At 42.3% G+C, this 16,082-nt stretch overlaps 1 protein-coding gene across 4 annotated transcripts in view; it reads left to right on the forward strand.

Moving 5' to 3' along the window:
- Window positions 1-10,604, forward strand: part of LOC140717275 (EF-hand and coiled-coil domain-containing protein 1-like) — a 33,306-nt gene extending 22,702 nt beyond the window's left edge. For 3 of the 4 annotated variants that reach the window (XM_073030698.1, XM_073030699.1, XM_073030700.1), the window contains exons 6-8: window positions 3,874-4,032; window positions 7,657-7,726; window positions 7,823-10,604. In XM_073030698.1, the coding sequence (XP_072886799.1) occupies window positions 3,874-4,032; window positions 7,657-7,726; window positions 7,823-7,953 (360 nt within the window). In that variant the 3' untranslated portion in view covers window positions 7,954-10,604. Of the gene's footprint in view, window positions 1-3,873; window positions 4,033-6,251; window positions 6,523-7,656; window positions 7,727-7,822 lie in introns of all 4 variants that reach the window. The other variant, XR_012096507.1, reaches the window with a different exon arrangement.
- Window positions 10,605-16,082: the final 5,478 nt, after the last annotated feature.

Genomic DNA, 16,082 nt, shown 5'->3' on the forward strand with positions numbered 1-16,082 from the left:
AAATTGTTTTTGTGAAGGAAGATAAGCAGTCTTGTTTGGACAGGATTTGACACACCTCTATTCAGTACAAGGTTTTGCAAGCCTGAATTCCTGTCTTTATTTGTTCAGCTTATGTCAACACCATTAGCTAGTAATTTTGTTTGGTTCTGAATTTAATCGCTGTCTTTGAAATGCTTGCATTTACATTTATCCCCTGGCTATAGAGTACTGTGCAAGTCTTAGGCACATATAAATAGCTAGGGTGCCCAAGACTTTTGCAGCATGGAGCAGAGGGTGAGTTTGTCAATCTGAAGGATACTGGGAATGGCAATGGTTTAGTGCTGTGGGAGAGGTGTGGGGCAGCTCACAGAGAAGGGGTGTCATTTGCGGGGGTGGGGGGTGGTGTTGGTTCAGGGGGTGGCATTTACGGGGGGGGGGGGTGGTGTTGGTTCAGGGGGTGGCCCTGAGACACTAAGCAAGGTAATTTGATTCCAAAAAATTGGTTTATTGATAATTGCAATATCTCTCTCTAACACTTTCTACTCCCTCCCCTCACCTTTCCTCTTTTCCCAAACTTGATTCCCCTCTCCCTGCCCCCATTCCACTCTCAGTCCACAATAGAGACCCATATCAGAATCAGGTTTATCATTACTCACATATGTCATGGAATTTGTTTTTTTGTGGCAGCAGAACAGTGCAATAAATAAAAATACTACAGTACTGTGCAAAAGTCTTAGGCACCCTAGCTATATTCATCTGCCTAAGTCTTTTGCACAGTACTGTATTGACACATGTAGTACATCAGCTTTATGGTCCCTTTGGGTAGAGCATCCTGGAAACTGTAGACTATGGACTGGAAGAATACAATAGAAAAGGGACAGGAGTAAGCCATTGAGCCCATCAAGCCTATTTTGCCATTCAATATGATTGAGACGGATCTGCCCCAGACCCTGTATGCTCCTCTCTGCTAGTCAGAACCAGCACCGTTTAATATCACCGGCACACGTCATGAAATTTGTTGATTTTGTGGCAGTACAATGCAATACATAATAGAGAAAAAAATGCAAATTACAGTAAGTTTATATAAAATAGTTAAATAAGTGGTGCAAAAATAGAAATAAAAAATTAGAGAGGTAGTGTTCATGGGTTTAATGTTCATTCAGCGATCAGTTGGCAGAGGGGAAGAAGCCCTTCCTGAATTGTTGAGTGTGTGCCTTCAGGCTTCTGTAGCTCCTTCCTGATGGTAACTATGAGAAGCGGGCATGACCTTGGTGATGGGGTCCTTAGTAATTGATGCCACCTTTTTGAGACATCGCTCCTTGAAGATACCCTGGATACTCTGCAGGCTATTGCCCATTTGTGGAGCTGACTAAGTTTACAACTCTCTGCAGCTTACTTCGACCCTGTGCAGTCACACCCCCCATGTCAGATTGTAATGCAGCCAGTTAGATTGCTCTTCGTGGTATATCTGTAGAAATCTTCAAGTGTTCTCGGAGACTCCTCAGTTTCCTGATCTTTCAAAAATTGTTATCCCTCCAAAGGTTTGGACTCCCCATCCCTCTGGGTTGGAAGGTTCCAGAAGTTCAGGGATGGAGATACTGTGGAATCAGAGAGATTTGAAACAAAGATCAGAACAAATACAGTATAAAAGGCTGTTTTTGTCTTTCCCCTGCTTGACTGTTCAATGCTCAGATCTTCTCTCATTGTCTATATGAGCACTATATAGCACTAAGCCACTTGCCTTGGCCAACATAGATACATGGAGTCATACAGCACAAAAGCAGGCTCTTTGGATCAGCTTGTCCATGCCAACTGAGAGGCCTATCTAGGGTGGCCCTATTTACCCATGTTTACCCACATCCCTCTAAAACTTATTTTGTGCTTAATGGCTTTATACATGTGTAATGGGCTTCACAGAATGCAGAGCCAACTTACAACATTGCAAATGTTTTCTGTCCTCAGGCATGCCCCACTCTTTCTGCTCTACATACCTATCGTGTTAATCCTTCAACACAGTAACCTGTGGACACCACAGTAGCACGTAGCAGTTAGCGCGAAGCTACTGCTGCTTGGGGCATTGGGGAGTTCAATTCCAGCATCCTCTCTAAGAAGATTTGCACATCCTTTCCGTGGAGTGCGAGGGTTTCCTCTGGGTGCTCCAGTTTCCTCCCACAATCCAAAGTCATACTGGTTATTGAGTTAATTGGTTATTGTCAATCGTCCTGTGGTTAGGCTAGGGTTAAATAGGGGAGTTGCTGGATGGTGAAGCTCAGTGGGCTAGAAGGGCCTATTTGCACAGTATCCCTAACTAGAATAAGTAAATATCTAGGGCCTTCCATTTTCCTACCCAGTGCAGGCAAATGGGACTAAAATGGATGGGTATTTTGGCCAATGTGGACCAAATGAGGTAAGTGACCTGTTTTTATGCTGTATGACTCTATGACTCTAACTCTGGCTCTCAGAACCAGATCACTGTACATTTGGCCATCTCTCAACAGTCTCCCATGGACAGCACTGTGTGTCTTTCAAATCAGACCCAAAATGTCTGTTCCTGCCGGACACGGCACTATTTTATTGAAGTGCAGGAGAGGTCTCTTGCCCATCCAGCAAGCAAATTAAACATATCACCTGGGCATTCCTCGACTGCTGTTCCTGCGTGTTTACTGTGCTGAGAATTGCTTCATTATGACTGCACTTCAAAAGGACACAAGTGCTTCGTGATTTTGAAAGGTGCTACTTAAATGGAAATCCTGCTTCCATAGATTAATGTAGAAGGAACTTATTCATTGAATCAACACAGAAATGGGCCCTTTTGTCCCATCTTATCCATACCTATCCACACTAATCCCATTTGCCTTATAGGCAAATGTCCTTCAACATCTTTTCTATCCAAGTACCCCTCCAAATGCCTTTTGAATCTGTCGCCACTATCTCCATCTGGCAGCTTATTCCAGATGGCCATAACACATAGGAGTTGAATATTTAGTCCACCGAGTCTGCTTCACCATTTACTAATGACTGATTTATTATTCCTCTCAACTCTATTCTCCTGCCTTCTCCCCGTAACCTTTGATGCCCTTACTAACACGAACCTATCAAACTCTGCTTTAAGTATAATCAACAATCTGGCCTTCACAGCAGTCTGCGGCAATGAATTCCACAGATTCACTATGCCACAGTTTTACTTTAAATTTCTCCCCTCTTTGCTTAAATGTATGCTCTCTGGTTCCATGCCCTGGGATAAAGAATGGAGCTTTCTATCCTACCTATACCCCTCCCCCCATAATTTTATAAAACTTTATGATGTTGAACTTCAGCCTCCTATATTCCAAGGAGAATAAACCAGCCTACATAATCTCTCTTCATAGCTTAGGCCTCCATTCCAGGGTACATACTGGTGAATCTCTTCTGAAATCTCTCTATTGTCGCCACCTTCTTCCTGCAGCGTGGTAAGCAAAACACCACACAGCACTTCAAGTGTGGTCTAACCAATGTTTAATTGAACTGGAACATCATGTTTCAACTCATACCTCAGCCAATGAAAGCAAACATGTTCGCCTTACTTTATTCAGTTAACCTTAGTAAATACTTCTTATGAAGTGTTTATCCATTTCTCTTCTGAAAGTTTTATTTCCACTGCTTTGACATGCAGCACATAAACAAGGTTTCCTCATTTCCCTCAGAGTCATGAGTTTTAACCCTCTCCTCTGGTTCTCTATCTTTCTGCCTTGGGGGTTGCCAACTCCTTATTTGCTTTGCCCAGAAACCTTCCTGAGTTTAACCCCTCTTCTGTCCCTCTCCCATGCCCTGGAGGAATGTTCAAGCTCCTCCAGCCCCTGTGAGGAACTTCAAGTGACTGTAGTCCTGGTCTGAGCTGCACCCCTTCCTTTGCAGTTAGCCTGTTCAATGACAAAGGAGCTTCAGCTGAAGGGGGAGGAGGTGGAGATGCTGCGGATGGAAGTGCAGATGGTTGAAGCCGATCGTGTGAGACTCTCACTGGTGGAGGAGAAGCTGACCGATGTCCTACAGCTTTTGCAACAGCTGCGACTGCTGGTAATTATCTCTGACCTTCCCAGAAGAATATCTCCTGTTAACTTGATCAAATTCGTGTCGGTAGGATTAGATTAAATCCTTCAGGGGGTTCCTCTCCTGAAGGACATTTCATCTCATTTGTGCTGGCAGATTGTGTGTTTTAACCTTCATTAAAGACTGATCATTCCCCTCCCTCTGTCAGGTTTGTGATTCTGTTTCAAACCCAGGACCAGTCTCAGTTAGTTTGCAATACAGAGGATGGATACAGAGAAGTGTGGGTGCGTAGCCTATGATTGTAAGCAGAAGGAAACCCAATTAATAAACTACCTCTCATTCCGCAGCCTTTAGAGAGGGTGCAGAGGACACTTACCAGGATGAGGCCTGGATTAGAAAGCATGTTTTATGAGGATAAGTTGAGTGAGTCAGGGCTTTTATCTCTGGAGAGAAGGAAGATGAGAGGTGACCTGACAGAGGTATACAAGATGATAAGAAGCCTAGATCAAGCGTACAGCCAAATACTTTTACCCAGGGTGGAAATGGTTAATACAAGGGGGCATAATTTAAAGTGTTGGGAGGAAAGTATTGAGGGAATGAGAGGTAGGTGCTTCAAATATGCTGCTTGGTGTGATGGTGGAGGCAGATACATTATGAACATTTACAGAGAGTCTTGGATTGAAAGAAGGATGAAGGAGAAATAGAGGACTATATGTGAAGGAAGGGGTAGATTGATCTTGGAATAGGTTAAAAGGTTGGCACAAGATCCTGGGCTAAAGGGCCTTTACTGTGCTATCCTTTCCTGCATTCTGTGCAATCCTAGTTGAGAAACAGGACCTATCACCCATTGAGACATATTTTAGTTTTCCAGATTTGGTTCAAGTCCAGAATAATTGCAGATTCAAATAAGAATATTTACAGCATTTGCCATTTTTATTACAGGTTCTCAGAATTCACATCGCTTTTGCAAAGTTGCATACTGATTTTGCTTCTGCTGGTAACACCTCCGTAAGAATGAAATTAATTGGATTAATTGAACGACTGCAGCAGATAAAATAGGCTGAATATCTTTGCCTTCATAGGACGAGGCTTAGAATAAAGGGATCAAGATCAGGATTCAGGTTTATTTGTCGTGTGTACATCAAAACATACAATGATATAAGATGTTTGCATTACCAGCCAACACAACCGAGAGTGTTCTGGGAGCAGCCCACAAGTGTCGCTACACGTTCTGATGCCAACATAACATGCCCACAATGCTCGGCAGAACCACATGGAACACAACAGAAACAAAACAGAACAAGAAACAAAAAAAAAGCAAAACAAGCCCCTTTCCTCTATCCCACTCACCTGTATACACAATACTCTAACCACCAGGAAAGGCCATCTTCTTTGGCCTACAGCCTCCCGCGGACTTGGAGTTAGACTCAAATTGGGTGTCACATTGCAATTTTTCAAAACACTGATGAAATCACACTTAGAATATTAAGTACATTTCTGGCCCCCACTCTAGGGGAAGGATGTGGTTGTAATTGAGAGATTGCAGAAGAGGGTCACAAGGATATTCCCAGGGATGTAGATATGTAGTTACAAAGAGAGGTTGGATAGACTGGGTTTATTCTTACTGCAACAAAGGAGGATGTTTGTAAAAATATGAAGGACTTAGATACATAGAGAGGATACATAGATATTTATCATGGAAATCCTAGAAAATTAAAAAGAAACTTCAGCTGGTGGAAGACTGAAAACAAGCAGAAATCGCTCGGCTGATCACTCAGCCTCTATGGCAGGAGTTCCCAACCTTTTTTATGCCATGCAACCCTACTATTAACTGAGGGGTCAGTGGACCTAAGGTTGGGAACCCCTGATCCTTGGAGAGGGAACGTTAACATTTCAGGTTGAAGATTCATCAAATGCACCAGAATCTGGTGGAAGATCTTAGATCAAAAAACTGACTCTGCTTCTCGTTCCACAGACGCTGCCTTGCCTGTTTTTCAGAATTTCGTGATTTTATTACAATGTACACTGTGTCTGAGTGCAGTCCCTTCCTGTATGAACACAATTAGACTTTTGGTTTTAATTTTGGATCACAGTATGTGTTTTGCTAATTCATCCACAAGAGTGGTAATAGCTTATGTGTGTTGTATCTTCTGTAAAACAGATCAAAGTGCTTCAGTGCTTCCCAGAATGTTGTCAAATTTAACAAAAAAATCCATAAAACGCAGATAACCAAGAATTGTTTTAAGTTGCATTATAAAGGTGGAAAAGGAGTTGCAGAGTTTGGAATGGAAAGGGGCCTAGGTACTGGAGACTTGTACCAACACAGAGTGACAAAACTCAGTGATCTAAGCACAGAAGGAACTTTAGGAAATTGACTATGGTCTATGCTGGATCTCACCGCTACAGCGAAGGGACTGTCAGCAGGTGGTTCTCGGTTACCACGTGGCAGGATATGTGTCAATTCAGCCACTGCAACTGAAGACGGGTGGAATTTTCAGAGATTGTTTGAGATTCAAGGTATTGATTTTTCTCTTATTTTGATCCTTAAGTTACATCTCTCCACCACGTTCAAATGCAGGGTTCCATTTACAATACTGTGCAAAAGTCTTGGGCACATATATATAGCTAGGGTGCCTAAGATTTTTGCACAGTACTGAGCAGGAAGCGAGCTAGTAAATTTGGCAGGAGCAAAAGATGTTGGGAATGACGAGGGTGGAGTGCCGCAGGAGGGGTGTGGAACAGTTGGCAGAGAAGGAGTGACGGCGGGAAATGGTGTGGGTACAGACACACCCAGCCCTGAGACACCAGGCAAGGTCATTTGATTCCAAAAAATATGCTTATTGATCATTACGGAATGTCTCCCACTCCCTCTTCTCTCTCTTCCCTTCGTCCCAACCATGATTCTCCTCTCCTTGCCCCATTCCCACTCTCAGTCCATGATAGAGACCTATATCAGAATCAGGCTTATCATCACTCACATACTTAGTCATGAAATTTGTTTTTTTTTTTGTGTGGCAGCAGTAGAGTGCAGTAGAGTGCAGAGTTTAACATCGGTAGCTGAGCGAAGGGCGCTGAGTAGGCTACGGTCAATTATGGAAAACCCTGAACATCCTCTACATAGCACCATCCAGAGACAGAGAAGCAGTTTCAGTGACAGGTTACTGTCGATGCAATGCTCCTCAGACAGGATGAAGAGGTCAATACTCCCCAATGCCATTAGGCTTTAAAATTCAACTGCCAGGACTTAAGAACTTTTTTTAAAGCTATTATTAATGCTTTTTGAGTTAGTGATTTAGATGCATATCATATTATTACTGAGTTAAGTATTGTATATAATGAGTTTTTGCTACAACAAGTGTATGGGACATTGGAAAAAAATGTTGAATTTCCCCATGGGGATGAATAAAGTATCTATCTATCTATCTATCTACACAAAACTATTACAGTACTGTTTAAAGATCCCAGGCACCGTACCTATATACTGCAAAGTACTGCAGGTATTTCTGCCTCCTTATTTTGGTGCTGGTAGTTCTGTCAGAGTCAATGGACATAAGTGATGTCAGAGCTCTGACTTCCTAATGTTCCCATCCCTCTTCCTTAGCATGGATACCTTATATTCCAAATTGTATTTTCCCTTTATTTTGCCTATAGAGTATATCAAGACGAGCATTGGGAAAGATCTTATTGAACACTTTGGACATCTGTTACAGCGGAGGACAAGGTGAGCAGGTTACAGCAGTGAGTCAATTTGCAATGCAGAGACAGCTGGTTCAATTTCTACTTCCGTTAACATTTTTTGTTACGTCTTGTTTTACAGTAATGATGGCCTCCTTGGACATGTTGAATGTGCTCCACAAGGAGTTGGTGTCCTGTGAATTGCTGGACAAAAATTCCTCTCAAAGAGAGACTCAACAGGTCATGAAAAACTCACTTGTGATAACGTGTTAAGGTCAAGAAAGTGGTAGACTTCCAACTGTTTATTTGTTGTGCAGATGCTTTCAACATTAATAGCAAGAGGTCAATGAAGATATAAGCACTCAGAAGATGACCTGTTGGCCATCAGAGGCTAGTCAGCTGCTGTGGAGATATCCAAAATCAGAAGTAATTTTCACATTACCAGGGACATTGCCTGACACTTTACTCTCCCACGATAAATGTCTGCAGAACTATTCCCTGTCAAAGGTGAACAAGGGCTGACTAATGAAGAAGGAAAGGACTCGTAAATCCCTGGGATAGCCAAGAGAATTTTTTTGCAAGCCATTCAACCTGTCTTGTTGTCAAATAGGACAACAGAAGTTCAACTTCAAAGTGAATTTATTATCAAAGTACGTATATGTCACCATATACTACCCTGAGATTCATTTTCTTATGGGCATTCACAGCAGAACAAAGAAATAAAATAGAGTCACAATATTCTGCACAGCAAGATTTACAGAGTTGCTAGTTAATCAAGCTGATTGAGGTTGAGGGTAAGTTACGGAACCAGAGAGACAAACCATTCATTGCCTTCTGTTTCTTATCCACCTGAACAGACTGATGCTGCTTTCAATTAATGCCTTTGTCACATGCTGGGACCTCTGGCAGTTCAAGGCTCTTAATCAAGCAGAACTGAACTGGAGGTTCAGTTAACGATTTGGATGAAGGCATAGAAAATAACATCAGCAAATTTGCTGATGATACTAAGCTGGGTGGCAGTGTGACGTGATGAGGATGTTAGGAGAATTCAGGGTGACTTGGATAGGCTGGGTGAGTGGGCAGATACTTGGCAGATGGCGTTTAATGTGAATAAGTGTGAGGTTATCCACTTTGGCAGTAAGAACAGGAAGGCAGATTATTATCTGAACGGTGTAGAGTTGGGTAAGGGAGAAATACAAAGAGATCTCGGAGTCCTTGTTCATCAGTCACTGAAGGTGAATGAGCAAGTGCAGCAGGCAGTGAAGAAGGCTAATAGAATGTTGGCCTTTATTACAAAGGGAATTGAGTACAAGAGCAAGGAAATCCTCTTGCATTTGTACAGAGCCCTGGTGAGACCACACCTGGAATATTGTGTACAGTTTTGGTCTCCAGGGTTAAGGAAGGACATCCTGGCGGTAGAGGAAGTGCAGCGTAGATTCACGAGGTTAATTCCTGGGATGTCTGGACTGTCTTACGCAGAGAGGTTAGAGAAACTGGGCTTGTACACGCTGGAATTAAGGAGATTGAGAGGGGATCTGATTGAAACATATATTAAGGGATTGGACAAGATAGAGGCAGGAAATATGTTCCAGATGCTGGGAGAGTCCAGTACCAGAGGGCATAGTTTGAGAATAAGGGGTAGGTCATTTAGGACAGAGCTAAGGAAAATCTTCTTCTCCCAGAGAGTTGTGGGGGTCTGGAATGCACTGCCTCGGAAGGTAGTGGAGGCCAATTCTCTGGATGCTTTCACGAAGGAGCTAGATAGGTATCTTATGGATAGGGGAATCAAGGGATATGGGGACAAGGCAGGAACTGGGTATTGATAGTAATTGATCAGCCATGATCTCAAAATGGCAGTGCAGGCTCGAAGGGCCGAATGGTCTACTTCTGCACCTATTGTCTATTGTCTATTGAACTGAAATATCCGCATTGATTGTGATCACAGATCTTGAAATGGACCTCATTTAATTAATGTTCTACATTATTTACCCTAGAATAAATAGGTCATAGAGTCATACACACTAAATTTCCTAATGCTATATTAAACTGTATTGTCCTTGTGTTTAAAAGATAGTTTTAATGTCTGTAGTTGCATCATTTACAGTGTCTGTTTATCTAATGGGCCCTAATTCTGATTCACACTAGTTTCTCAGACATTTTACTGTCCAATTTTGCACAAAGAACAATTATTTTTAAAAAATATAGTTTCTACTGGTGGATGAAGCTAGTTATTTATTATAGTTACTACTCTGAGGTATGATGCATGTTATGTTTATCACAGGGTGTTTGTGAATGGGTTTATACAGCAAAGAATAAAAAATGAAAGAAAAACTTGAAAGAATTTGATGCTCTTAGCATCTAGTAGTGTCAAATGGACCGTGTGCGTGCACACTGACAAAGCTGTGAAGTGTAAATGGGCTTGGGAAATGGCACCTGGATTAAAACATCCATTTCACATTGAGGTTGATTGAGCAGAAGCAAGGCATTTCTGTCTTGCAGTACAGTTTAGTTGGGGAATAGACTTTTGCATCACAAACAGCCATTTGGAGCAAATGGCAGCAGAAACCACTTTTGAGAGATTTGTGGAGTTCACCACCTGTCTCAAAAGATCAGACTGAAACCGAGTCAATGTTGATAAATTTTATGCTGGAAGTTGATAGAGGAACCAGTAAAGGGGGAGGGGGTGTTTTCAGAACAGGAGAGAACATAACAAGGACGTTATCTGGATTGGGGAGCACATCTTATGAGGATAGGTTGAGTGAACTCGGCCTTTTCTCCTTGGAGCGACGGAGGATGAGAGGTGACCTGATAGAAGTGTATTAGATGATGATAGGCATTGATCGTGTGGATAGTCAGAGGCTTTTTCCCAGGGCTGAAATGGTTGCCACAAGAGGACACAGATTTAAGGTGCTGGGGAGTAGGTACAGAGGAGATGTCAGGGGTAAGTTTTTTACTCAGAGAGTGGTGAGTGCGTGGAATGGGCTGCCAGCAAAGGTGGTGGAGGCAGATACGATAGAGGTTTGTAGGAAACTTCTGGATAGGTACATGGAGCTTAGAAAAATAGAGGGCTGTAGGTAAGCCTAGTAATTTCTAGGGTAGTGACATGTTCGGCACAACCTTGTGGGCCGAAGGGCCTGTATTGTGCTGTAGCTTTTCTATGTTTCTGTAACACAGTGCAGGCTTTTATATATAAAATATTTTATATATAAAATACATAAACTTCACTATGATCAATCTAACGCTTCCCTCCGACACAAATTTCTTCCATCCATGCGCCGATCTAAGAGTCTCTGAAATGTCCCTGTTGTATCAGCCTCTACTATCACCCCGGCAATGCGTTCCAGGCACCTACCACTTTCTGTAAAAACAACACTACCTTTGAAATCCCCCCTAATTTTCCCTCCACTCACTTTAAATGTTTGTCCAGTGGAATTGGTAATTGCCACCCTGGGAAAAAGACACTGGCTGTCCACTCTAGTTATGCCTCACATAATCTTAAACACCTCTATCAAGCTGCCTCTTATCCTCCTTCACGCCAAAGGGAAAATTCCTAGATCACCCAACCTTTGCTCTAATTCAGGCAGCATCCTATCTAAGTGTCCACATCCTTCCTATAAACGAGGTAACCAGAAATGAACAGAATATACTAAGCTTGGAGCTTTATAGAGCTGCAACATTACCTAGTGGCTCTTGAACTCAATCTCCCACCTAATAAAGGCCAGCATACCATATGCTTTCTTAAACATCTTTCAACTTGTGGCAACTTTGAGGAATCCATGGATCTGGACCCAGATGTCTCTGTTCATCCACACTGCTAAGAACTCTGCATTAATGAAGTACTGTGCCTTTACATTCAATCTTCTAAAGTGTATCACTTCAATGCTTTTCTGGGTTAAACTCCATCTGCCACTTCTCTACCTAGCTCTGCATTCTGTCTATATCCTGTTGTAACCCATGACAACCATCTACACCATGCACAGCACCTCCAACCTTGTGTTATCTGCAAATTCTCTAACTCATCCCTCCACTTTCTCATCCAAGTCATTTATAAAAATGACGAAGAGATGGGGTGGGGGGGTCACAGAACAGATACCAGCAGAACACCACAAGTCTAGACCTCCAGGCAGAATATGCTCTATCTATTAACCTCATGTGGGCAAGCTAAGTCTGAATCAATGCAATGAAATTTCCATAGATTCCATGCCGACTCACTTTCTGGATGAAATTGAACCAATATAGTTATACCTCTGGGAACGTACTGTGTACGCATTGACTATTTGTATGATGAAAGAAAGCTACGACTTTGTTCCCTCACTTGAAAGAATCATATCAGCACAGACTGGTTGGGCCAAACGGCCTGATCTTGTGCTAAATCATTACTGTAATTTTTGTATTGTGACTTCAATGACTAGAGGATTTCACAGTCTGGCAGTTCACAGTTCCTCATTCATTCTGAGCCATGTCCTATGACATAGGCCAGTGTTTTCCAACCTTTTTTGGCCTAATGCCCCCCTAAAGCACTTTCATACTTGCCAATGCCCCTCTTGGCACAAAATACTTTCCAGTGGCCCCATAGTCTAAAAACCTGCTAACATGAGAAAAATGATTCTGCTTTAAATTTTTATTTGCCTTTTAATACCTAGCTTACACAGTACCTGTGTGCTGTACAGCAGCTTCAGTATCAATGAGATCCTTGAGCTTGATGGGTTTTCGCAAGAGTTGAAGTATCTGGTTCAAGTTGTGACAGCAAAAGCCTGAGGTTCCCACACGTACCAATGTCCAAGTGGTTTCTGTTTTTTGTGACTGGTTTGCTGCACTAAAGCCTCTTTCAACAAGGCGGGGGGGGGGGGGGATAGAAATGCAACAAAGAGCAGTTTGGCTCTTCTCCAAAGACCAGGAAACTTTGTATGACAGCACATGCCACAAAAGCTGCCATTTTTGAAAAGCATTTTTGTTTCTTCTTCATTTCGAATTTTGATCATTTCTTCTTGCAAGCTCTCTTCCTGTTCTTCCACCTTGCAAAGAAATGGGTTAATTACCCAGTCTGGAATTTCCAGATTGTTCAAATCCTTGAACTGATTCTGAAAATCTTTCTTCAGTGATTGCAGATGTAAGCAGTAGTCTTCCAAATCACCATCTGTCCAAGAGAGTGCCATACTTTCCATGCAAGAAAACTGAGAATATTCTTCCCCTAATGCTTTGCTTATATATTTCCAATAAAAGTGGACTGCACTTTTTGCCTGGATTAAATTGAAATCTTCACCCTTGTGGTTTCATATTTAGAATGTCCATTTTGTCATACAGATCCGCTAGGTATGCCACATCTCCACGTAAAAGTTCAATCTTGTCAACTTTGAGCAAAAATTCAATCACATTGTCAAAAAGATCAAAGAAACATTTTAATCAGCAGCCTTTTGACAGCCAATGCACTTCAATGTGAAGAAGCAAGTGTTCAAACTCCTCATCATTATCTTGACAAAACTGGTGAAATATTCTGCTATTTAATGGATGAGCTTTAATTTTGTTGATAGCAGACATTACAAGAGTCCTGCTTGGGGGAAAAAAGTCACTGGTTGAGGTTTCTGGCTGTGAGATGTTGACGATTAATTACACAACGGATTGCAAACAGACCTGGAATCTCTTTTTTCAGAAATGCCACTAAACCAGCATGGAGACCTGTCATATATGGTGCTCCATCTGTTGCACAAGAAATCATGTTCCTAATCAGAATACTTTTATCCTCAATATACATTTTGAGCTCGTCATAGATTCATTCTCCATTGATAATTGTTTTTATCTTTTTACAGAAGAGAATCTCTTCATAAACATTCCATTTTTGATAAACTGTACATATGCCATTAGCAATGCCTCACTGACTGGCACAGTTGACTCATCCAGTTGCATCCCTAATTCTGTGCATAGTTGACACTCAGTATCTTCACTCATTTCATCAAAACAATGAGCTACAGAGTTATTACTCAGCGGAATTGATTTTAAAATACTGGTATCCATTTTGAGAACTGTGGTGAGCACTTTTGATTCAGCGGGCATTATTAATCTTTCAACAATTGTATGAGATTTTCCACACTTTGCTATCATTTTGGAAGTGTTATAAGAAGCAATGAGACCACTGTCAGGATCATTTTTATCTTTCATGGCAAATGGCTTGAGCGTACAATGCTTTTCAAATGCTTCTTTCATCTTTTGGAACCGAGTAGCCTTTTCAGGGTGTCTTTTATGGATGTGTTCCTGCAAATTTGATCGTTTCATGGCTTCATTAGACAGTACAGTATTACAAATAAGACACATGGGGGGGTAAACACGAAGTACAGTACAGATGCTGTGGTCAAATCAACATGTACAAACAAGCTGGAGGAGCTCAGCAGGTCAGGCAGCATCTGTGGAAACGAACAGTCAACGTTTCGGGCCGAGAACCTTCATCGAGTCCTGACAAAGTGTCTCGGCCGGAAACGTTGACTGTTTGTTTCCACCGATGCTGCCCGACCTGCTGAGTTCCTCCAGACATATGGGGGGGTTGTTAATCTGATGGGAACAGAATAAAACCATACTCCAGGTATTTAACATTGTATTGATGCACTTTCTGTAGTCTCTGTTTCTCAACAGGGTTAGAATTCAAGGCTTCACTGCCTTCAGGCTCATAGAGATCGTGCCTTACAGATTTATCCATTAAAATAATGCGCTACATTAAAATAAAAAATTAGCACAAATTTAGAATGCCTATCGGATGTTGATGATGGCAGCAAGTTGACACGGATGGAACGATGGTAGCGGCATGCAAAGCTGCGGCGAGGCGAAGATGAAGATGATCACAACAGCGAAATTTGCATTGACAAGGATTCAGATTTGAATCTGAATGTTAGTTGGGATAGAGCTGGTGTTTGGCAAGCTACATTTATGCTATTGCTGCTTGCATGATTGACCAATCACAGAAGGTCTCATAAAAATGGTTCTTGATCACACATATGAAGCCAAAGTTGGTAAGGTTGGATCGGATTGCCGAGTTTCAGACGCATTGTGACACCGTGTGCTCACCACCTGCAGAGCTTTGGTTCTTCCTGTGTTCTAGTACATCATCCTTTTTTTTTCCAGAAGTGCCTCCTCTACTAACAGTCAGTTAAGTCTCGTGCCTTAAGTTAGGGTGCCACTTACCACTCCTGCCAAGAATCTTGAATGCCCCCTGACAGCTTCTATTTCCTATATCACCTGTTGGGAACTGCTGACATAGGTTATCATGGTCTTTCCATGACTATGTTCGTTATCAGCAAATTTTTCTAAAGTTGATTGCCATTGCCTTCTTGTCTTTACAAGATGGGTGACCCCAGCCATTATCAATACTCTTCAGAGATTCTCTGCCTGGCGTCAATGATCGCATAACCTGGATTTGTGATATGCACCAGTTGCTCCCACAGTTTCACATGACCCTGATCAGGGTGGCTAAGTGCGTGCTACAACTTGCTCAAGGGTGACCTGCAGGCTACTGGTGGGAAGGAACACCTTATACCTTCTTTGGTACAAAGGCATCTCCACCCTGCTACCTAGAATTCACAATGCCTTCCCGAAATCGTTAAAGTAACCATTCTACCAGTCACATGAGTTAGTCCATTTTACTTAGTAAGTTGCATGAGCTTCCACAATCAATACAACATTTGGAGGTGAGTATGGGATATCCACGACATAAACCCAGAATCCCAAGCTGAAACTTTGGAACACACACAAAATGCTGGAGGAACTCAGCAGGTCAGGCAGCATCTATGTGTAACACCCTGGTAAAGGTTTCACTGCTAACGTAATGGTCTTTCTGTAGAAGCAGTGTTAGTGATAATGGGTGCTTTGGAATGTGAGCCATCCAATGAGGGGAGTGCGTTTTTGTGTTGTGTGCCTGACGCTGGTGTGAGCTGGGTCTTTTGTTCGGTGGGATATGAAGGGAGAAGATGCGGGTGAGAAAAGGCCATAGAATTCAGTCGGGCGCGGGGCCATGATTCGATGAAGCCTGGGGAGATCGAATGGAGGATCGGGGAAGGAGAAACTGTGAGCTCCAACTTGTGCGCATTAGACTGTTTCATTAACATGGGCCCTTTTCTTCTTTTTTGCTTTTTCTTCTCTAACTCTTTAGTCAAATTAAGAATTATAAATCTATTTGCAAGTTTAATTGTGTGTGGTGTACTGTCTGTTATTTCATGGTACCTATTCATAACAGGGTAATGAATCACGCAGCATCAATACAAACCGGGGGTTTCCGGGCGGGCTTGCTCCTCAATTTCATACATTTGCTGGGGCCGGAGATCGTCTTCCCTAGACTTGTGCAGCCGATGGAACCAGAGCATTTCATATGGAAAAGAGCACAGTCAACATTTCAGGAACATTGGTCTCCACAGGCTGGA

This window comes from Hemitrygon akajei, chromosome 27, assembly GCF_048418815.1.
Source record: "Hemitrygon akajei chromosome 27, sHemAka1.3, whole genome shotgun sequence".
Lineage (NCBI taxonomy): Eukaryota > Metazoa > Chordata > Chondrichthyes > Myliobatiformes > Dasyatidae > Hemitrygon > Hemitrygon akajei.